Source organism: Grampus griseus (genome assembly GCF_964374135.1).
Source record: "Grampus griseus genome assembly, chromosome: 5".
NCBI lineage: Eukaryota > Metazoa > Chordata > Mammalia > Artiodactyla > Delphinidae > Grampus > Grampus griseus.
Window position 1 is genome coordinate 130,905,164 of NC_138998.1, and position 24,026 is coordinate 130,929,189.

Sequence of the window (24,026 nt, forward strand, 5' to 3'; positions counted from 1 at the left end):
CTTTGGTGACATTTGGTCTTCGTTGCTGCGCGCGGGCTTTCTCCAGTTGCGGCGAGCCGGGGCTACTCTTCATTGCGGTGCGCGGGCTTCTCACTGCGGTGGCTTCTCTTGCTGCGGAGCACGGGCTCTAGGTGCGCAGGCTTCAGTAGTTGTGGCACACGGGCTCAGTAGCTGTGGCTCACGGGCTCTAGAGCACAGGCTCAGTAGTTGCGGTACACGGGCTTAGTTGCTCCGCGGCATGTGGGAACTTCCCGGACCAGGGCTCGAACCCGTGTCCCCTGCATTGGCAGGTGGATTCTTAACCACTACGCCACCAGGGAAGTCACAGAAGTGCAACTTCTTAATAAGAAGTTGATGAGTGATCAGTTTCAGCTGTGGTATACTGGCGCTGTGTTAATCTCTCTCTACTAAGTTCCTAGCACCTTAAGACTTTGCTACTTATTCGGAAATATGGGGACAATCTTTGAAAACGGCTTCCTCTGTAAAATTTCAGGAGGCTTGGCAACTTGGATCCATCGAAGGGTTGGAGTCTTCGTTTTATTGACCTTTCACAGCAAAAGTTCCTGTCCCAATGTGCTCAGGATTGCAACTCAGAAACTCCCCTGACACCCTCCCCTCCCCTCCCTCCCACACTCGAGGACCAGCTTGGGAGTTCCAGTGTGGTCCTGGGACTTGGGGCCTCAGTCCGTCTGTGCAGATTTAATTTTACTCTTTAAAACTCCCCTGACTAAAGCAGTTTATCTTTTCAGCTAGAGACCCATCATCACACTGGGCTCCCCCCGGGTAGAATTAGTGCCTGTAAATCTCTGATTACTGTCAGATTAAATTAGATGCCTCCCTTCGCTGATCATTGATCACTGCCTTTTCCTTAACTTCCAATTTAGTTTTTCCCTTTTCAGTTGTTACAGATGACGTTGATTAAATGGTTTTGTGTAATCAAGAACGGATTCCATTTTCAGTATTATCAATGCAGAGCTTATAAGTTTAAGGTCGCTTACAAGGAAGGGTGTTTAAAAATAGAGAGGGAGCTTTATAGAAAACCTTCTCCAGGTGAGGCTGCCTAAGGGTGCAGGGTTTTCACTGAGGGACTCTCAGAAACAGTAGAACTTGGGAACCAAGATGGCAAATGGTGGTGGAACAGACACCTGGTGTGTTAGTTTCCCGCTGTAATGCGTTATCACAAAACAACAGAAATTCATTCTCTCACAGTTCTGGAGGCCAGAAGTCCACAGTCGATTTCATTGGGCCAAAAGCAAGGTGTCGACAGGGCTAGTGCTCCCTCTGACGGCTCTAGGGGGATCCGTCCTTTGCCTCTCCCGGCTTCTGGTGGCCGCATTATTCCTTGGCTTGTGGCTCATCCCTGCCATCTCTGCCCCATTCGCCACTTCTCTGTGTATTCGTGTGAAATCTCCCACCGCCTCTATTTTATAAGGACACTTGTGATGACATTTAGGGCCCACCCAGATAATCTAGGTGAATCTCATCTCAACATCCTTCACTTTTTCCAAATAAGGTCACTTTCACCTGGTCCACAGATGGGGCCTTAACGTCTCTGGGTGGCCATTATATAACCTACTCCAGGCAATTAAAGAGCTAAATAAATTATCCTAATAATAATTGTGTGCTCTGTTAAGAAAGACAGATCGTTTTACTGCTGGGTTTTCAGACTACTTATTCAGAGTACCTTTGAGGATTTCACTGCCAAAGAGTGTAATTTTTAAAACATTGCAACGTAGACTCGAGCAAAGACAGAATCTGATTGTACTTCCCAGCATTCCTCTTTCCCTCCACCTCCACAAGATGATGGATACATATTTGTATGTATATATATGTATACGGATGTGTTATACATATATACACACAAAGGAGTACAGTTTTTAAAGCTTTTAGTTTATATATACTGGACTCGTAGGCCAAACTACAGCCCGCTTCTGTGGGCTGACAGCACCAACCTCTCATGGCCCAGGGATAGTACAGGCCCCCAGCTTGTCTGGTCCAATGGCTGATTGTCCCTTCTTAGTCATATCTTTGGTTTAAGGGCCTGAAAATCTCCACGAATACGGGTGAAGGTGGTCCAAAGATACACACTTCTGGCTATAAGTCCTGAGGATGTCATGCACAGCCTGGTGACTGCAGTTAACAATACTGTATTGTCTATTTGAAAGTTGCTAACACTGAAGATCTTGATAGTTGTCGTTACACACACACGCAAATTTGTAACTGGTGATGGATGTTAACTAAACTTACTGTGGTGACCATTTCCCAATACATACATATACCAAATCCTTATGTGGTACAAACTAATACACTGTTATAGGTCAATTATATCGCAATTTAAAAAAAGCTTAAAAAAAGACTGTTCCCCAGAAGAGATAATAGATGAAGCTGTTACAGCTATTTTTGCTTCAATGGTTAAAAAAAAAGGTTCACTGATTTGCTCAGTTAGTGACCTGTCGTTCACTCATTGTTTATAAAGTGCTGTGTGTGGTGAGGGGGGAGCAGTCCCTGTTTTAAGGGAGGGGTGGGAGCTTTAAATGGTATCGCAGACAGTGGGTGTGGTGAGAGCGTAAGGAAGGAGGGCTGAAGAGACTTCCTGGAAGGGAGGTGGGCCTGGAGTTAGCGTCTGCAGGACCAGGCGGATTTGAAGGGGTGAAGTAGGCTTGGAGAGTAGCAGAACGTGTGGTCTGGGCAGTGAGGAGACCCGCCCCGGGGAGCTGGGAGTCGGGGCTGGACAGTGGCGGGGCTGATGGGGAGGGAGCTTCAGGGCTGGGCTGAGGCTGTGGACCTTGCTCTGTGGGCAGCAGGGAGCCGCCGAAGAGCTTTAAGCAAGAAATCAGAGTTCCAGACCCACTGATTTCGAGTATGAATTCGAGGGGCCAGGATGAGCATCGAGAAAAAGGTAGCACGCTGATGTCATAGTCCAGGCTAGTGGTGGATAGACTTTTATTTTATTTTATTACAAACTTCTGTTAAGAAAATAACGTTTGAGCCCCTTGCTGCAAACATCTATCTATCTATCTATCTGTCATCTATCAATCATTTGCTGATTGATCTATATCACACCTCTGCACATTGAGTGCATTATGAAGCCGTTAAAAAACATAATTCCAAAAAAGGAAATAAATAGAAATGGAAGGTCCACTGTTTTTGTCCTGCGGCCCAGTGGCTTGGTAGCCTTGTATGAGAACATCCCTTGGGTTGCTGGAGTCTCACGTAGAGACAATGCGTCTGGGTGCTGCGAAACAAGGTCCTAAATGAACCCGACCTGGCATGGGAACAGAGAGGAAGGGAAAGTGAGGAAGGCAGTTAGCAGAAGTCATTGACATGATGTCCCTGGCTGGTCACGTTAGAGAGGAGCGAAGACATAGTAAGAAAAGAAGAGGGCCAAACGGTGGTGTGTTTTAAGGCCAGGTGAGTGGATTGGTGACAGCCGTTGAAGTAAGGGAGAGTGGGGAAGGGTGCAGACTTGGGCAGAAGGAACAGTCTTCCCTTCCCCTCCCTCATGCCATCGTTACTTCCATTCTCCTGTCCCTCCCTCCCCTCTTCCCTCCCTTTATAAAAAGCTGGAGGGTCCACACATGTGACATGTTGATTGTGGGGGAAGTGACCCAGGAGGGGCATCCAGTGGGCAGTTGGGATACCTCTCTGGACTTGGGGCCAAGAGGTAACCTGTACAGTGACTCACAGGGAAAGAGGTAACCATTGGACAGAGGTGGCCTGGCCTGAGGTCCTGGTACAGGGCAGAGAAAGGGTTGGGAGGAAGGGCAGGGGTGCCACATCACTGGGCGTTGCATCCCCCAGCTCCCTAAACACGCCCTAGAACTGAAGATGGGGCAGATTTGGTCGTTTCAGAAATGGAGTCATGGGGGACCCAACTTGGAGGGATGGTGGCGAGGCCGGAGAGGGAGCGGGGAGGGGCCCTTTGCTGGAGGAGAACTTGGTGTTTCACCCTGCGGAGAACCAAGTTCAACGCTGACTCTTCACGGAGGCTTCCGGACCACCGTTTGAGTTTGCTTGAGTAAATTTCATTCTCTTCCTTCATAATTGAATCTTTTGATCTTCGCTGATGTTACATCTTTCTTTTCTCCCTTGATGCTATTTCAGATAAAGTTTTTCTCCTGGTGCAGACGAGGAGCTATGTATTTTCCTAGGGTTTTGTGAATAGTCAGGGAATAAACTTTGCCTGCAGTGTCTGACAACAGCCATATTCTTGGTGTCTCCTTAGGTGGCCATAAAAGTCATCGACAAGAAGAGAGCCAAAAAAGACACCTATGTCACCAAAAACCTTCGGCGAGAGGGGCAGATCCAGCAGATGATCCGCCACCCTAACATCACCCAGCTCCTTGATATCTTAGAGACAGAAAACAGCTACTACCTGGTCATGGAGCTGTGTCCTGGGGGCAACCTGATGCACAAGATATATGAGAAGAAGCGGCTGGAGGAATCCGAAGCCCGCAGATACATCAGGCAGCTCATCTCTGCGGTGGAGCACCTGCACCGGGCCGGGGTGGTCCACAGGTAAGGGCCACGCCATGATGCTGATCGCCAGTTCTGTGCTGAGTGGACGGCACTGTGCTCCAGCGTGCTCCAAGCAAGGTTGAATCCTTGCAGCCTGTTTTACAATTCTTCTGAAGTTTTGTTTCATGGACTTGTTTTGTGAGTCGGGTTAATGCTAACATGAGGTTAAAAGAATAATGTTTGAAGTCAGAGTTGCCTGGGTTTGCATCCTGGCTCTCTCCTTTAATTGTTGTATGCCCCTGGGCTAGTTAGTTAACCTCTCTGAACCTCAGTTTCTTCTTCTGTAAAATGGGAATATTCGTGATACTTATCTCGTGGTTGGCATAAGGGGAAATGAGTTAATATACAGAAAGAGGGACTTCCCTGGTGGTCCAGTGGTTAAAACTCCACTCTCCCAATGGAGGGGGCCTGGGTTCTATCCCTGGTCGGGGAACTAGATCCTGCATGCCGCACGGCATGGCCAAAAAAAAAAAAAAAAATTAAAGAAAAACTATATATATACGGAAAGAGCTTGGGACAGCGTTTGGTACACAGTAAGGGGCACGTTTAGTGTTGGCGGCTCTCATTATTATTATTTGCAAAGTAATGAGAACAGTTGCTCAGGTGCCTGAAAGAAGCATCAATGTTAAGATGGCGTGAGATCGTTTTTCAGCGAGCGACGGTGCTTCCATCGTATTTGCTTTACATATGGTAGTCGCTTAATAGCTGTTTCATTCAATGGCACTGAATCACCACGTGAAGTGTGAACTTGCCCTTGAAAGTTAGGCATGTTCTCCATAAGCCAAACCAACGTTGCAGATAATTATGAAAATCAACCTTTTTTTTTTTGAACAGCCTGTTCCTTCCTGAGGAGGAGCTTTGCAAGCAAACCGAGTGGAAACAGGATTCTTAGCCGTGTTGCCGTTGGTGGTGGGTGCTGACTTTAGCGCTAGACTAAATGAGGTCAATGCGATACAATAAAATAAGAAAATGAAAGCGCTCTCTTTCCCTCCCAGGAAAGCGTTGACTTCACCGATAAATGCGTACTTCTTCCTTCACGGAGTCATAATTCACAGCTACTCCGGGTTGTTGAGAAAACTGAGGGCTCACGTTTGATTCTCATTTACAAAAGCAAGAGCAAGGAATTATATATATGTGCACACACATACGTTTAAAATTTTTTGTATCGAGATACAACTCACATACCATAAAAGTCACCATTTTAAAGTGTGCAAGTCAGTCATTTTCAGTATATTCACAGAGTTGTGCAACTATCACCACTGTCTAATTTTACAATATTTCCATCACCCCGAACGAGAAACCCTGTACCCATTGGCAGTCACCGCCCCCCCCCCATTCCCAGCCCTCCCAGCAGCCCCCGGTAATAAGCACCAATCTGCTTTCTGTCTCTATGAACTTGCCTATTCTGGACGTTTCATATAAATGGAAACAATATATGGTCTTTTATAAGTGGCTTCTTCACTTAACTTAACCAATGGGATTGGCACCGGGGGATGCTCTACCTTGGGTGCCTGAATCTGGGACACTGTGGGGAGGTCCCGGGTTCGGGAGGACCCTGTGGGGAGGTCCCGGGCTCAGGGGCAGAGGGGTGGCACTGGGGGGAGGGAGCCAGCCTTGGCCAGCCCCCATTCAGGCACATCTTTTTCTCACTAAGGTAAGAAAACCTCTCCTTGTACATATTTTTAGTCACACACATTGTCACAAAATCACGATTCATTAGAACTCTTGGAGTTTCGATCAGCAAGGAAGGGAACATTCAGAAATTTTAAGTGAATAACGCTATTTTTGGCTCTTTCCAACAATACCCTTGTGTAACCTGCCGTGTCAGAGCTCTGCCGTTATTAGGAAAATGATGGTCGTAAGTGCTTCTGCTTCTGTCTTCGGTGACTAAGATGACAAAGGCAGAAACCTCAGGAATGAATCAGCTTGGGTTACCCACTCAGCTGGTCACGGCAGAAGACAGAACCCGGGGAAGAGCTTTCCGAGAGACTCAAGGTGTTATTACAAGGGTTTCGTGCTGTCAGAAATCAGATGTGCACCGAGCTTGGAGCTTTGAGGACAACAAAGGGAAAGCCAGCAGAGGCTGTGCATCGCTCGCTGGTCCCTCCCACAGGAAATTCTCAACAACCATTTTAAAGTAATTTTAACAAAATCCAATCCCTCTCAGTGCAATTACTGTCAGAATGTCAAAGGAATGAATTTAATAATGTTTTGATAGCAAAGACGGTGTGCTTTTTCTCTCTCCGATCTCCAGCGTTCTACTTCCCCCCTACCTGGAAATATATTCATCAGCCAATAGTGGCAAAGGCTCAGATCTTTTAAAGTTAGGGAAGATTGGAAATACAGGTGTTGTTTCGGAGGAGTTCTTTATCTTCTTCTCTAGAAATCATGTTAATGAGCATCACCTGTGCACACATGGGCATAGGTGATTAGGTGGTTGAGACAGCACAGGAAAATGTTTGTTTAGAATATATTCATGGGTGGCTGTACCTGGACTGTCTTGATTTTGAAAGGTTCTATACGCCTCATTTTTAGCAGCCGTAATCTGGCTGGTATCCTATATGCTATAGCCTTTTTCAGTGGTGGAGAATCTTCTCCTTTATGCTATGGAGGTGGAGTGAATTTCATAATTTATTTTGAGGTTAGATTTTTCAAATGAGTAAGAGAGTTTAGATAGCATTTCAGAGATGTCCTGGAGTCCCTGGCGGGAAGAGTTCTGAGCAAACAGATTGGATCTTCCAAAAGGATTTAGGATGAATTTTGGTGGCTACATTATATGATTTAAAGGGCTTTTGGTCATGTGTTAGAGGATGCTTTAAAAAGCACAGCTCCTGATGAGGCTGGTCCTATATCGTCATGTCATCATCAACTTAATGCCTAGCAGAGCCCTCATTTCCTGTGAAATTAGATCTAAATATTTAATTATCTCTCCAGAACCATTTAGCTATCATTTAAAGGAAGCAAATCTTTAAAAATCTTGTAACTATTACAAGTAGAAGGGGAAAAAGGAAACTAAACGTCTATAAAGCAGATTTCCTTAGCTGGCAGAGAACTTCATTTAAAACTGGACCTGCCATAGCTTCTGTGTCTTCTACAACAGGGTTGTCGTTCACTTTTGCAAAGTTAGAATATGGTCTTAACTTCTTCATTACACCATTTGAGGATTGCCCGAGATGCTTTCGGTTTAAAATCTAATGAGGGTTTCTTTTCTTTTTTTCATTTTCTCTTCCGGGCTCACCCAGCAGGGTGCCCAAATCTGATGATTTTCCTATTGTACGAAGAGCGTTGACTCTTCACATCCATCATCAAGAATACTGATTCTGGGCTTCCCTGGTGGTGCAGTGGTTGAGAGTCCGCCTGGCGATGCAGGGGACACGGGTTCGCGCCCCGGTCCGGGAAGGTCCCACATGCTGCGGAGTGGCTGGGCCCGTGAGCCATGGCCGCTGAGCCTGCGTGTCCGGAGCAACGGGAGAGGCCACAGCAGTGAGAGGCCCGCATACTGAAAAAACAAAACAAAACAAAAACAGAGAATACTGATTCTGCCAGGAGGCTACTTTGAGATTCCTCTGTTCATTCAAAATAACAAAGTCCAATCAAACTGTACAGACAAGACATACCTGGGTAACACAGTACCACCATCCCCTAAGCAGGAAGAGACAAGCCATAGGGGCCCGAGGACCGGGAGAGAGACGCAGACGATCAAAGTGAACGGGAGCCTGCGTGTCAGCACGGCTGCTCCCAGAGCCGTGTCTTTATTCACTCATCAGTATTGGGGAAGGACCTTCTGCACTTGGGAGGACTGTGGGGCAAGAGAGGGGAGTCTTCTTCGTTCTCATGGGCCTGACAAGAAGCAAGCCCGTCCTGTACTGGTGGGGGGTTTTAAGAAGCTGTTTTAACTTTTAAGTTTCCTTGGAGAGGAGAGAGAGGACAAGGCACACGAGAAGGGAGCGACTTCTGCTCATATCGGGGGCTGTTGGAGATACCAGGGCCTGAGCACATATCTGGAGGTGCTGGTTATATAGATCAGAGGTTTTTTGTTTAATTGAGCTTGAAAAAACGTGACAACTTTGTGGACTGGGTTGCACGGTGGTCGGCCATGTGGATTTTAAAGCCAGACCGCCTGCGTCCACGTGCGGAGTCTACCACTTAAAAGCTGCACTGTGGCTGGACTTCCCTGGTGGTGTGGTTGAGAATCCACCTGCCAATGCAGGGGACACGGGTTTGAGCCCTGGTCCAGGAAGATCCCACATGCCACGGAGCAACTAAGCCCATGCGCCACAACTACTGAGCCTGTGCTCTAGAGCCTGTGAGCCACAGCTACTGAGCCTGCGTGCCACAACTACTGAAGCCCACGAGCCACAACTACTGAAGCCCGCGTGTCTAGAGCCCATGCTCTGCAACAAGAGAAGCCACCGCAATGAGAAACCTGCACATCACAACGAAGAGTAGCCCCTGCTCGCCGCAACTAGAGAAAGCCCGCACACAGCAACAAAGACCCAATGCAGCCAAAAATAATAAATAAATAAATTTATGAGGAAAAAAAAAGCTGCACTGGGCAAATCACTTAGGCTTTTTTGCCTCGCCTTCCAGAGCTACACAGCAGGTATAAGGGATTATCCACTTCATGTTGTTGTTGTGAGGATTAAATGAGTCAGTTCATGTAAAATGCTTAACACCGAGACCCTTAGGAAGTACTGAGTACGTGTTTGCCGTAACTACTACTGAGTCCATCTCATTCACTTTATCCACAGAGGCTGCGTTCTGTGTGCTCAAGGCCTCACAGCTGTTCTCTGCTTGTACTGCCCTTGCAATCTTTGGATGAATCGTATTCATCCTTCGGGTCCCAGCTAGGAAGCTCACGTCCTCCAGGATGCCCTCCAGGCTAGGACCCCTGGTCATAGATTCCCTGGCACCTTCTACTTTGATTTCCAAACACTTTTCACAAGATAACTGGCTTGTTTGCTATCTGTCTTCTGCATAGGCCACCATATAGCCCAGCGCCCAGCCCAGTACTCACACAGAGAGACTTTGTTGGATAAATGAAGGGAAACTGAACGGATACAGTTAGTGTCAGAGTTAGCACTGGGATGGAAGGTTTTGGTCACCCATTCATGTTCTTTCTGGAATATTCCATATTCTCCCTGGAATTTTAAGGGAGTTTCTTCATTGACTTCATACCAATTTGTTTATTTTTCAGGTCACAATTTGTAGAGTGGCATCTTTTTAGTGAATGACCAGCTCTTTCATTTTATAAACAGAATTTGTTTCCGGAGCATTGTAGGAACTCAATAAAGGTTTCATTTTGAATAAATAAATCAGGTACATGCTTAACAAATTGTTCTTATGTTTTACCAAATTGCCCATCTTGTAAATAAATCAAAGATTAAAAAATCATTTGGTTTTAATACAGTGCTTCTGAAGATAAAACCTAATCAAAAACGAAAACAGAAACGCCTCTTGTTCACGGCAAAATGCTTATTGCCTTGGGGAGTTATGTGATTTTCTGGAATGCTTTATTCTTAGCTTATGACCGAAATCCATCTTGTGGCCATCTCCACAGGTACAGCGTTCTCCCCCAGACCTAATCCTCTGTGGGTTTGGTCCAGGCTCCCCACCTCCTGCCCGGGCCCCTTCTCTCTGACCTTTCCTTCGAGGGCTCATGCCCCCCAGTACTGTTTGCTTATCACCAAGTGAACCACTTAAGTCTTTCCTGGAGTCTCCCCATTCACTTTGTCTTAGAACCTTTAACTTCATATCCTCCCCTGGCCACACCAGCCTCTCACCTCTTACCTATTAGTGGTTGCTCAGCTGAGAGTGGCCCATTTTCTCATTTCTGCCGTGAATGGCCCGCCAGGTGGCCCTTCTCGTGACGCCATTTTCCAAAGAAGAATCAGAAGCCCAGAGAGTTTATGTAACTTGCCCAGGGCGGCTCAGCGGGTCAGTGAGAGAGACCCAGCCTCCAGAGCCTGTCTCCTTCCCTCCCCAGGCTGCCGTGTTGGACCAGGCCTTGCTCAGCCCCTCCACCCTGGGCCTTCGCCAGCTCTTTCCCAGCTCCCCCATGTCTCCCTCTGCCCTCTTCTCCCTTCCCTGGAAGCCTGGCAGCCTCCAGTTTATGCCCCTCAGTTCCTCACTTTCATCTTGGGTCTCAGCCCTGAGTGGCCCCTGGAGGCTCTCGAGTTTCCCGCCCCTCAGTTTAGGCCCGGGGTCTGTTAGAGGCCCGACCTTCCACACTCACTGCATGGCCAGGTGAGGCCCAGGGGAGAAACTCTTCCTTCATCCCCATCCCAGTATTCTGGAAGCGTGTGTGTGCAGGGGCACACAGACACACGTACACACGCACACGTGTGCTCGCCACACGTGGGTGTGCGTGCAACACATATTCACACACATGCAGTCTCATACGAGTACCCATGCACGGATGTGTGCTTTTCCCGTAAGCATGCACACCCACATTCCCGCTCTGCAGCATCCTGGCGGTCCTGGCCCTCCCCTCCCCCATGGCGCCCCAGGACCCTGTGTTTGTTATGGCAACAAGGCCCTCCCCTCCACCCCTCAGTCTGGGAGGGCAGAGTTCCTTGTGGCCAGTCTCCAAATCTTAGAGATTATCATCTTTAAAGAAATGCAAGGAACCTCTGGGTGGGTGGGCGGGCAGGGGGAGGGGTTCTTGGTAGCCTGTGGGTGAACCTTTAATTATTAGCTGCGGCCTGTTCGAGCTTGTTCTTTTGAAATAACCTAGAACAAAGGGCTGGTGATTAGGGCTGTCCCCTTGGGCCTTCTCTCAGTCTCTGGAAGGATGCCTACCCACCCCCACTCCCCACCCCCAAACACTGTAGGGAACAGGACCCAATGTTTGGCCTGCCGAGGGCCGCCATGATGAGTCCCACTGGGCATTTTTCCTGGAACTGCCCAGTGACTAGAGACGGGTCCAGAAGCATCTGAGCCTGCACTCTGGGCTTGGCTGCCTCATGCTTTGCCAAAGGCCACTTCACTGGCTACTCTCCTTTGTTCCTAAGACGCACCATTGCCACTCCTGTCCCCCAGCACTGTCCTGGTCAGTGGATCCTCCACATGTGCCCCATCCCCTTTCTTGCTTGTCTTGACTCCTCTTGGAAGCCCCTTTGGCCAAGGAAAAGCTATTTCCTGTCCATCCAGGGACCACTTTCTTTCCTTCCCTTTGGCTTTCAGTTGCAAGTTCACACCACCTCAAGTTTGCCAGACACAGAGAGGAACTTCTCACACTGCAGGACGGGAGGAAGAGCCCTCCACTTCTCTCTCGTCTCCACAAAGTGCTAAATCCGATCAAGGACCATAAATATGAAATTGAGCATTACCCCATCATCAAGTGCAAACCAGTCAGCTGTCAGAACCTTCCTTCCCATCTGACAGATCTGACACTTAACACAGACAAATATTTTGCTTTCGGGATGGAGCTAAAAACCATGCTTTTCACATGGACCATGGGGGAGGTTTTCTGGATTATAGAGGCCTGCCAGTGTGTGTGTGTGTGTGTGTGTGTGTGTGTGTGTGTGTGTGTGTGTGTGTGTGTGTGTGTGTGTGTTTCTGTGTATTATATATTTAAGGTACATTGTGATACACTAACACTAAAACCTTGTGAATAAATTCATCCTTCTTTTGTTACTCATGTAATTATTTTTCAGTTTTTGGCCTTTGGGGTCATATGTTGAGTAGCTGGGCAGAGGGTCTGAGTGGCCCACTGTGCTGAATGGATTCATAATTAACTTCAGGTGGTAAGGATGCTCCACAGTGAACATCCTGAATGAGGTACTTGGTGGTAGCCATAGCATTCCTAGTACTGATCTCCTAGGAAGGGAGAAAATATCCAAGAGCTACTTAAAAAATTAATAGATTTTTTTTTTTTTTTTGCGGTACGCGGGCCTCTCACTGTTGTGGCCTCTCCCGTTGCAGAGCACAGGCTCTGGACGCGCAGGTTCAGCGGCCATGACTCATGGGCTCAGCCGCTCCACGGCATGTGGGATCTTCCTGGACTGGGGCACGAACCCACGACCCCTGCATCGGCAGGTGGACTCTCAACCACTGCGCCACCACGGAAGCCCTAGATTTTATTTTTAAAAGCAGTTTTAGGTTTACAGAAAAATTGTGCAGAACTGCAGAGTTCCCACCTCCCTTCTACATTGTTTTCCCTATTATTAGTATCTTATGATAGTGTAGGACATTGGTTACAATTGGTGAACCAATATTGATACATTCTTATTAACTAACATCCACAGTTTACATTAGTGTTCATTAGGGTACATAGTACATTAGGATACTCTTTGTGTTATACATTCTATGGGTTTTGACAAATGCTTGATGTCAGGTAGCCACCATTATAGTACACAGAATAATTTTACCACCCTAAAAAAATGTGTTCCACCTATTCATTCTAGCCCTCCTCCTGCAACCTCTGGCAACCAGTGAGTCTTTTCACTGTCTATAGTTTAGTCTTTTCCAGAATTTGGAATCATACAGTATGTAGTATGTTCATACTAGTTTCTTTCATTTAAAAACATGCATTTAGGGTTCCTCCATGACTTGATAACTCATTTCTTCTTACGGCTGAATAATATTCCATTGTCTGAGATGTCCCCCAATTTGTTTATCCATTCACCTTCTGAAGGATATCTTGGTTGCTTCCAAGTTTTGACAATTACGAATGAAGCTGCTGTAAACATTCGTGTCCATAAGTTGTCAACACATTTGGGTAAATACCTAGGCTAAAACGACTTTTTAAAATATGATTTTAGACCCTTTTTTCCTAAAGAGTCAGAAGGAAAGTCTTCTTCTCCTCTTTCTATTTAAATCTCCAAAGACAAAGCAGGAGGTGGAAATAAAGCCAAAAGAGGTTGAATGTTCCCTTCATTTGGGTAGATTAAGTACATTGATCTGGGCAGGTACTGCTGTAGCTACCTTTCCATTAACTAGTCGTGGAGGCAGTTAGATTGGTTATCACTGAAATCCTTGACCAAAGGGTATGGGTAAACAAGCCATTAACCAAGTTTGTTCTGAGCATTTTTCCTAGGGGTTGTGGGTGGCTATGGGATGCAATGGGTGAAAAGAAAAACTGATTTCATTTTTCTCATTTTGCCTAATAATTACATTTTAATGCCTTCTCCCCTGGTTATATGACATTTTCCCGATTTTAAAAGTGGGCTTTTTTTTTTTTTCTTCTACATTTTTCTTGTTTTAGCCTTCTATTTATATCATTCTTCTAATCGCTGTGCTTGTTCTCTGGGCTTTTGTGGCCCCCGAATTATCCAGCTTAGTCTTACTACTCTCGACAATTGCATTCTTTTACCTCGCCTCTTTAAGCTGTTTTTCTTTATAGTATTTGTTCTGAACCAAATTTCTCCTTTAATGCCCTAGTGTGGCTTCCATGCTTCCCAGGGAAAGAGGTTTAATTTTGCTGGAAACAAACTGTGGCTCTCCTTTAGATTAAAATAATGCTGCTGCTTTATAATCAGTTTTCACAGAATCACAGTTTGGACTATTGCTGGCACACTGTTTTTCTGAGTCTGTGCAAGTGGCTGGGAATTGCCGTATTTGCTTGAATATAAGGGTGCTGTCTTCTGTCCCCATCCTCTTCAGGAAAGAGGACGTGCCTTACAGAGTGCTTGCAAAGTCTCTGATAGTATGGGGGCACAATCTCCATTTCTTTATTTTCAACAACAAAGGACCAGTTAACCTTGACCTGACTCACTGAGGACTTTGGGAACTCTAAAGTCGCCTGAGGAAACCAACAGAAGGGGAGGCATTTTGCGTGGCTTTAATAATAACTTCTAAAGAGAGATGACTCACAATTGTGATAGTTTGTGAGACCACTCTAAAATCGATTCACTCAGCAGATAATTTATAGAGATTTTAAATGGGCTCTTGTTAGTTAAATGACTTGGGATAATATTTCCGGCAAGCGCCCGCGTCACAGACAGATTCGAAAAGTGCTTTATCTCAAATATCCAATCAACTTAAAGATCATCTTACACTGGAAACAGCGGGCCGATGATTCTGCTGGATCACCTGAAGCAGGATTCATCCTGCCCCTGCCTGCCACACGTTTGAATGAAATTGTGTCATAAAATGTGAGGGTGTGGGAACAATATTTCTACAATTAATTATGTTAGGATGATAGTATATGCTCTTAAATAGGAAGGTGCAGCTTCGTAGGTCAATAGTATAAATAGTCATTTGATAATTTCATTGCATTTCTAAAATTTATATATTTGTGTTTTCCAAAAACACTTCTGAGGGGCAGGGTCCTCCCACTGGGAAAGTGTGGAGGAACATCTTGCACTGGGGGTCACCCTGCATTTGGACATATGTGACATCTTTTAAAGCCTGGCACAGTTTTTCAAGTGTATCGTTTCATTTGAATTGAAGTGCAGGTATACAGTTCTTCCCGTTGGTGGTGCATGTGTATTACAGACTATCGATTTACCTTCCCCAGCTGCCAGGTTCAACGCAATCTCCCTTATTCAAGTGTCCAGCCTTAAGGCTACCGGCCACCTTCCAATTTTGAAATCCACTGGTCACTGTTTAGAGCCCACCTTTTTCTGCACTTGACTCCTTAACTCTTCTCGTCTTGAAATGCTGCCCTTTTGTCGTCCTGGGCTAATACTTCCCCGACTCTTCCTTCCCAGCCAGCTCTGAATGTCGGTGTTCCCACCAGCATGTCGTCCTTGGTCTTTTCACCCTCATTCTCTACCCTCTCCCTGGGCATCTCATGTCCTTTCCAGGCTCAGCTTCTACCCATACTGAGGTTGAAAATTGGTCGTCTGTAGGCTGGATCTTGCCTGCAAGGTTGGCCCACGCACTGTGATTGTTATTGTTGTTTTAAATGTGAATTTGTTGCCAACATTTAAAAAACTGGGATCGAATCGAGATTTCTGGCTTCTCTTGGGAAGCAGGATGAGGTGGCAGTGCTGAGACCAAGCTGTGAGACACTGTCCCCGTTAAATGGGACACTTTTGCTCTCCTGGCTACCACGGTCCTAGCAACTGCTGCTCCCCTTACCTCTGCACTTTGAAGAAGTGCTATCAGTTGCCATTTTTGTTTATCATGACCACACTATTCTAGTCCTAACAATAGAGATAAGAGGACAAAAATAATCCTATTGGCCATGTCTCTATTCAGAAGTGGGAAAATAAAAGCTGGACCAAGAATGCTGTGTTTCAAAACGATGGAAGAAATCATTTTGTGTGTGTACAGAAGGGAAGAATATTCTTACATATTTAATGTTCATGGTGTGTCTGAATTGACAGGCTGCAATTTAAGAGCTCATAGTCGTTGACATAGATGGTTTATACTTTTGCCTGTGTTTTTTCCTTCTGAAATCCCAAACGATCTCTTTGGTAATGTAGATTCATTGGTATTTGCTGAGTACGGAATGTGCAAAGGTACTGGGGCATAGTGGTAAGCAAGGCAGACATGTTTCCTGCCTTCAAGGGGCTTACAGTCAGCTTGTACAGATACCACAGGCCCCTCACACTCAGCATGACCCTGGGTGCATTTCTCCCTCCCACCTTCTGAATCATCTCAGTGTCCATGATCAAAGTCACCCATCTGATTAGCAATCTTCATTCCATCTGCAAACATAATTTCCTTTGGTCATGTAATGTTAACACATCCTCGGGCATAATACCAAGGATTAGGACCCTGACATCTTTGGGGTCTACTTTTCTACCCACCATAATAGCTGATTGCTAAATAGATTAATTTATTATCACTTGCCAATTTGTGGATTGGGCTCCAAGCATGGAGGTTGTAGGACCGATAATTATGTTAGCTTTCCATTTTTTTTTAAAAAAAACTGTTTCCCTGAATCTTCCTTACTCTGGTGGGTTTTGCTCACCGTCTCACAAACATGTGGCCACATTTGTATTTCCCTGACTGTTCTAACAGTGCCTGCCTTGAGTGATGCTTCCACTGTCTCCCGGTCTTAATAACTTCCAAGTTTCAGCTTTGGTCCCATTTCTTTTGGAAGCTTATTTGTTCTGCCCTTCCTGCTCCCCATCTTATCTGAAATCCTTTAGCTTTTTCAGTCTGCAGCAATTACTTATATCATGTTTTATAAATATTTGCTTATCGATTGTGTGAGTTTTGGCAGAAAGCCTTATGGGTTGATTCAAAGTGGCTCTAAAACAGTTTGTTTCCCTTCAGAAGCAAAATGTCATTCCACTATTTCAAGTGCTTATCTGAAATGTTGTATGGTTTTGTTTATTTCAGAGACTTGAAGATAGAAAACTTGCTGCTAGATGAAGACAATAATATCAAGCTGATTGGTATGACTTTTTTTTTAAAGCAAGATTATCCTTTAAGTGCTGTGTTATCAATTCTCAGTTATTTGTTTCTGACTTTGAAAATTATCATGATCTATCTCTAAACCCCAGACAATACTTCTAGTTCACCTCCTTTTACCTGCAACATTTAACAATGGTTTTGAAAAAGAAAATTAATTTGAATAATTTAGACATAAAACATGTTCTTAGGATTCTTCAAACTTCTGCTTCTCTGTTAAGTCAGATGGAGCTGAACTTTTATAGGGGTTCTTTTTATCTGAATTCACGAGAACGCTTCTTAAAAATAGTGGAAAATAGTTTGGTTCAGAAATGCTGCCCTTAGCTTGGCCATGCCTTATTTTACTTTTCAGTGAATGTAGAGGCACTGAAATAAGGGGGAATGTGACCTACCTTCTCATTTTAATATCCTTAGCCAAGCCCTGTAGTACACTGATGGTCGTGCAAAGAGAAATCCCCACAGAGGGACCCTTTAGACGTCTGTCCCAATCAGAAGGAGGGTCCAGGATGGAGTGAATCATAATTGGTTCACAAGTCAGGGTCCAGAAGAGAATTCACTCCATGGCTTATTCTCTAGAATTTCTGCTTTTGTTTGCCTGTCTTGTTGCTCTTGGCAAAATCTCAGGGCATCATTTTTCCACCCAGATTTTAGCATCATCTTTTATTCCTTTCTTTCTTTTCCCACCTCAAGTGCAAGTAATTTCTTCCACCTCAATGGCTTGAAAAAACTTTATATTAGAAGAAAAGAGAAGGATCAATAGAACTTTGTGAATTTTTTCTTTTTTTTTTTTTTGCGGTACGCGGGCCTCTCACTGTTGTGGCCTCTCCCGTTGCGGAGCACAGGCTCCGGACGCGCAGGCTCAGCGGCCATGGCTCACGGGCCCAGCCTCTCCGCGGCATGTGGGATCTTCCCGGACCGGGGCACGAACCCCTGTCCCCTGCATCTGCAGGCGGACTCTCAACCACTGCGCCACCAGAGAAGCCCAAACTTTGTGAATTTTAACTTTTGTACCCAAGAAGGAAATTTTGTTTGTCAAATACTGAAAACCATCTCAAGACTTTCTAAAACATATCATTCAAGTGACCAATTATATTCTTTGGGAGTCCAGTTGGCTTCCAACCCAGTAACAGTCAAGTGGCTGCAAGGGACTCCAGACCCCTTGGCTGTGCGATTAGGCACCACTGACAGGCGTTGATAAATACACCCATTATTAGGAGATTAACAATTAAGAGGAAACCAGTTTTTTTTCCCCAAAGATTTTATAGGAGGTATTGTTAAAAGATTCCTGGATGATTCAAATAATTTTTTTTTTAAATCAGATTGTTTTACTACTGCATTTGAGTTGTCCTGAGAGCCAAATGCAGCAGCGCTAAACAAGGCAGACATTGAAATGCCTGCAGGATGTCTTTCTGGTCCTGGTTTCCAGGATCTGCGGCATTAAACAAAGGCATGTCCTGGTGAGGGACGGAGGAAAGGAGATTGTTTTTTAGGTTCCCTGGCAGGGTGACCTGGAACTTGTCTTTGGCAAGTGTGTAGGTGACAGTCACAGAATTGCCCTAAAGCTGCAGAGATTGTAAGAGAACAGGTTGTGTGAAGGCTGGATGTCCATGACCGTACGAGTAAGAATAATTCACTTCCCCTGCGCACCGTCTATACTGAGACTGGTAATTCCAGCAAAGAGCAGGCCACCGGCAGGGGGTCTCCCTACCCACCCAGCATCCCCTACACTGTTTCTTCCCTTCACTTTGCCTCCCTGTCTGCCCCTGTGCTTGCTTTCCCTTCTCTCTCTTCAAATGATAGCCCTAGACGACCATTTGTGAGAGTATACAGTGTTGAAAAGCACAGATCTTTCCGTTGCTGAGAAGATCCTCGAAGAACCAATCTCTGTCAACAGCAGATGCATTTAATAAGTAGCTCACAGATTGGCTGCATAATAAACCCTCTTAGAGGAGACCTGTAAAAATAAGATGAAGACAGGATGGACCTAAATTAGAGCCCACAGTTGCCTTGGGATGAGTGGCGCACCCTTTGGATACCAGGGACCATTTTACTCAGTCATCATCTCCCAGCTTGGCAAATGCTGGATTGGTACCCACGCAGGGATTTCAGCTCATCCAGACAAAATGGGCCATGTCAGAAACTGGAATTCCCAAACTTGCTGGAAAAGAGGCTCTGATAATTAGATGTCCCTTTGTTAGAACTTTTCACTTGGCGCCTACTTCTCTCACGATCAGCTAAAACCAAACTCCTAATGGAAGGAGACATTATGCCATCCCAGAGGGCAGCTGGGAATTGCGTTTTGTTTAGCAGAATCTGTGTTTCCTCATTTTTTTCATAAAGAGGAGGCCGAAGGAGGGGAGGGAAGATGCTGGAGGCAAGGAAGGCCCAGTGTCTTGTGGGTTTTCTTGCCCCTGGGTTGGGCAATTTGGATCAAATGTCTCTACAACTGTCCTTTTGCAGCTTGAAAGTCCTTTGAACCTTTTCGTCAAAGGAATTACCTAGTTGTTTATTCAAAGGTTGATTATAGCTATTACCATTTTCTCTTAATAGTTTCTCTTTGAAATAATCTGATTTAAATAAATTTACTTAAGCCATGTAAGCCATGTTTCAAGTTAACTAGAATTAGCTGGAATGAGATTTGATTTAATCAGGATCCTTCCCCCGCACCCCCTTTAAAAAAAAAAAAGCAGTTTGATGTTTTTAGTTTAGTATAATCTTAAAATGTATCAGCCACAACTTAAAACGGTTTTGCACTTCAGTTTTCGAAAACAGCGTTCATTTGGACGACGTCTTTTCAGATTCATTGTGTAGCTCCCAGAAAATTGAGTGATAATTGGCTTATGCGTTTACCAAATCTAATTGAGGCAGACCCATGTGACATTACTGGGAGGCCAACTTCTCCCTAGTTTCACAATTCTAATTATAGGCATATGTGTAAAATTTTAATAATTACAGTTATGAATGTGAAACATATTAGTTATTTCTCTACAATATATTTTAAATTAAACCCTTTCGGCTAGGTCAACATAAGTCACTTAAATATAGATTTTATCTTCTCCATTCCCCAGATCCTCTTCTTATTTATCTTCTTGAAACTTAAGACAAGGCAAGACGCTGTGTGCACAAGCTTGCCTGGGAGCAAAGGGGGTGATCTGGTCTCTTATCTCCCCTCCCCTGCCCTCTTTTAAGATCAAGCACTTTGTTGTAGACCCCAAGTCAGGAGGTGAGGGAGTAATTGAAGGGTGGGTTTTTTTGTTTGTTTGTTTGTTTGTTTTGCGGTACGTGGGGCTCTCACTGTTGTGGCCTCTCCTGTCGTGGAGCACAGGCTCCGGACGCGCAGGCTCAGCGGCCATGGCTCACGGGCCCAGCCGCTCCGCGGCATGTGGGATCTTCCCAGACCGGGGCACGAACCCACGTCCCCTACATCGGCAGGCGGACTCTCAACCACTGCACAGTTAATGGAACCCCACGGAGATTCGAAAGGGAGGCTTTTAGTTTAGGGGCTCTTAGGAGATTGGGCCTCTAACATGACTGTTAAAGAAATATTCCTTGAAATGTTGGCCCGGTTAATATGATGTGTATTCCATGGCGCTGCCTCTCCGTCTTACCAGAGTGGGTGATCTTCACACACTGTTTGCTTCCTTAAATTTCCTTTGGGAATTTTAAACGCCATTCAGTTTAAAGCTCAATATGATTTTTCTACTTGTGATGCCCCCACTTCTCCTACTTCAGTGATACTACAGGGTGGGACCTGAGAGCAGGGCCCTCAGATCCTTTTGAACAGAGATCTCCTGCTAATCCAGGAGAGCCGTGGAGCCCCGGAAGGGCCTTTTTGGGCAGGTTACGTGCGGCCTGCTAGTGCAGGCTGGGCCGATGGGAAAAGAAATCGGGGCCTTTTGTCCCCCTATTTGTCAGGGTGGGAGTGGAAGAGTAGAGAGCAGAGGAAGAGAGGAGGAGGGAGATTAAGAGGAAGGAATAAAATCATATTTTAAAAAACTCTCCCAAACAAAGGAAGAGTCAAGTATGTGAACAGGCAGCATTCCTGGTTGGTTTCCTCACCCCAGTTTTGGTTCTGATTCTTCATTCGAATCTTGAGCTGAAGAGTTTGGGTGATCTTCAGAGCCTTGATGTGTTTTCAGAGCTCTGCTTGGATGGGGTTCTATTTATTTATTTTTAACATTCTATTTATTTATTTTTGGCTGCTTTGGGTCTTCGTTGCTGCACGCGGGCTTTTTCAAGTTGCGGCGAGCAGGGGCTACTCTTCATTGCCGTGTGGACCTCTCATCGTGGTGGCTTCTCGTGTTGCGGAGCACAGGCTCTAGGCACGCAGGCTTCAGTAGTTGTGGCATACGGGCTCAGTAGTTGTGGCTCGCGGGCTCTAGACTGCAGGCTCAGTGGTTGTGACGCATGGGCTTAGCTGCTCCGCGGCGTGTGGGATCTTCCTGGACCAGGGCGCGAACCCACGTGCCCGGCATTGGCAGGCGGATTCCTAACCACTGAGCCACCAGGGAAATCCTGGGGTTCTGTTCAGAAGCGCTCTTTCCTTATACGGCTTACACCAGCGACTGTGGGGAGAAGTTTTGGTGGTGCATCTTTATCCGTGGTGTGTGAGTAGCTTCGCGGACTCATAGCACAGACCCACCCTGTGTCTCTCCTTTCCTGAGCTTTTCCGCAGCTTTCACGAGAGCCATGGCTTTGCAGGTGGAGACGTGTTAGCCTCAAGGAGAAAACAGTCAACGAAATTAGACGTATATCTTGCCAGCTGAGAAAGTGCGAGGGTTTTGTTCCCGATGTGGAGCCTGTCTCTGACCACAGCCCCTTTCTGACTGAGCCCCGGGGGCTGAGCCTTCTGTTTGGGGACCAGAACCATAATATTTACATTGAAGTTCAAAGGAGGAGCCATGCTCTTAATTCTTCAATCAATGAAGATGGAGGAAAGATATCAGATGAGCACCTAACACTAACAGCCCTCTAATGACCTGTCAGTTACAGGATCTGTAAGATCAAAAGTAAACACAGCACAAAAGGCACAATGGACACAGTATGGCTTTAGATGTGCCGGGCGCTTCTTTCTTCCCCCCCCCCGGCCTTAATCATCCAGGACCAAAGCAATGCTAGGAGGTCATTTAGTCTAGTTCTCATTGCTATCTTTCTGGCGTTATTTTTCCGGCCAACGCTCAGCGTTGTCTAAATTGTTGGGTGTATTTTTCCCCCCTCGTCAAATCACCATATGTTGCCTCATGCATTAGGAGCATTTTTAAGAGACTTGCATGAAATGAAAGAATTCAGCCAAAAAAGTCAGCTCTAACTGGTGGGATCGCATGTCACCTGGGGTGACACCAACCCCAGCCAGAGAAAATCAATCTTCCTTCGGCTTTTTCCCACTTGGCCACTTGGAAGCCAGCAGGCTGACTCCAAGGACTTCTGCTCGTTTTCTCCTTCTGCCTTTAGTCCTAGAAAGCAAGCCTGTCTTTTTTTCTGGATGACTCATTTCCAAGATTTGATGAAAATATGTTTTGGTTCAACATACTTTTTAGCTCTCTCTGGATTTGACTGTGAGGCCTGATAGAAAATGTTTCCAGTTCAGCAAGGGAACTTTTGTCTTGAGACCCATACCCAGAGGTTACGGTTCACAGCTGCTGGGTTTCCTTTTGGATGTGAAATGATGTGTTAGCCCGAGAGAATGTTTCCTTTCCTGCTGCTTCCCCCAACCCTCCCCCCTTTTTCATTTCCATGGTTTTCTAATTCAGGGCTGGTTTTGTCCTCCCCTCTTTGCAGACTTTGGTTTGAGCAACTGTGCCGGGATCCTGGGCCACTCCGACCCGTTCAGCACACAGTGTGGCAGCCCCGCGTACGCCGCGCCCGAACTCCTTGCCAGGAAGAAATACGGCCCCAAAATCGATGTCTGGTCCATGTGAGTTATTGAGCTTCTAAGACTGAATGCGCCCTCCTGCTGTCTCCGCTGTTCCCTTCTTATGAAATAACCTTTGAGTATTTGATGAGCATGAATTATAATTATAGGCTCTGGGATATATATGCAGTGATTCTTTGGGGTCCTGATTTCCACCTCTGTTCTTTCTGTCTTTTCTCCACCAACTGCCCGAAAGGCCTTTATCAAAATTCATTAACGTGCCGGAAGGGAAGAAAACAGAGCCGTGCCCTCGCCGAGATCACGTTCTGGTTTCACGAGTCACTCATATCCTTCCCCTGCTTGGAGTCTCCCAAAGCTTTTCACCAGCATCAGCGTAAATCCCAGCCTTGCTGCCTGGCCCCAGACCTCATGGGTCTGCCCACCTCTCCTGCCTCTGCACCTATCACCCCACCCTCTGCTCACGGTTCTTCACACATGTCAGCTTCTGTTTTGTCTTCCCCACCTCTGGGCTTTGCACTCGCTATTTCTTTTCTTTTATTGAAGTAGAGTTGGCGTATAATATCATATTAGTTTCGGGTGTACAACACAGTGGTTCGACATTTATGTATATTACACACTGGTCACCACAATAGGTCTAGCAACCATCTGTCACTGTACAAAGTTATTGCCGTATTATTGACTATATTCCCTATGCTGTAGGTTACATCTCAGTAACTTATTTATTTTATAACCGGAAGTTTGTGCCTCTTAATCCCCTTCACCTATTTTGCTCAAGCCCCCCCCATCCCCCTCCCCCCTGGCCAGCACTCGCTGTTGGTTTTGCCTGGAATGCCATTTCCCAGCTCTTTGAATGGCCCGTCCACTCCCACATTCCAGTGTTAGTCCAGTGTCACCACTGCAGAGTCCATCTCTTGTTCCGGGGATGCCAGCACCTGGCACAGAGCCTGGGCTGGAGAGGGTTGGAGGGAGGGAAGAAGGAAGGTAGGAAAGAAGGAACGAAGGAAGCTAACTGTCCCCTTTGCTCCTCAGGACAACCTGTGAGGCCGGCTCTTACCCTCTTTTACACAGACAGGAGGGCAGCTCTGTAGTTAGAGTGGCCCAGAGCCACCCAGCCTGTAGGTGTGGGAGCTGCGCTTTGCACTCAGGGCTCTTCACGCCTCAGCCTGAGCTCCCGGTTCCTTCCCTCTCTCCAGAGGATGTGTGAAGGCTGCAGGTAGAGAGGGTGCCGTGTGCTGCTGACTTGCTGGGGGCCACTGGGGTAGGGGGGAGTGGCAGAAGGAAGCAGAGGCAGAGGATACCTTCTCTTTGAGGTGCGCTGGGTGGT

At 46.1% G+C, this 24,026-nt stretch overlaps 1 protein-coding gene across 1 annotated transcript in view; it reads left to right on the plus strand.

Moving 5' to 3' along the window:
- The window catches only part of HUNK (hormonally up-regulated Neu-associated kinase), a gene marked incomplete at both ends in the record, with an annotated part of 110,337 nt that overhangs the window by 42,334 nt on the left and 43,977 nt on the right, over positions 1 to 24,026 (plus strand). Inside the window, 3 exons of the mRNA XM_082655599.1 lie at positions 4,226 to 4,518; positions 16,759 to 16,814; positions 22,609 to 22,744. Of these exons, the coding sequence (XP_082511725.1) occupies positions 4,226 to 4,518; positions 16,759 to 16,814; positions 22,609 to 22,744 (485 nt within the window). The remainder of the gene's footprint in view (positions 1 to 4,225; positions 4,519 to 16,758; positions 16,815 to 22,608; positions 22,745 to 24,026) is intronic.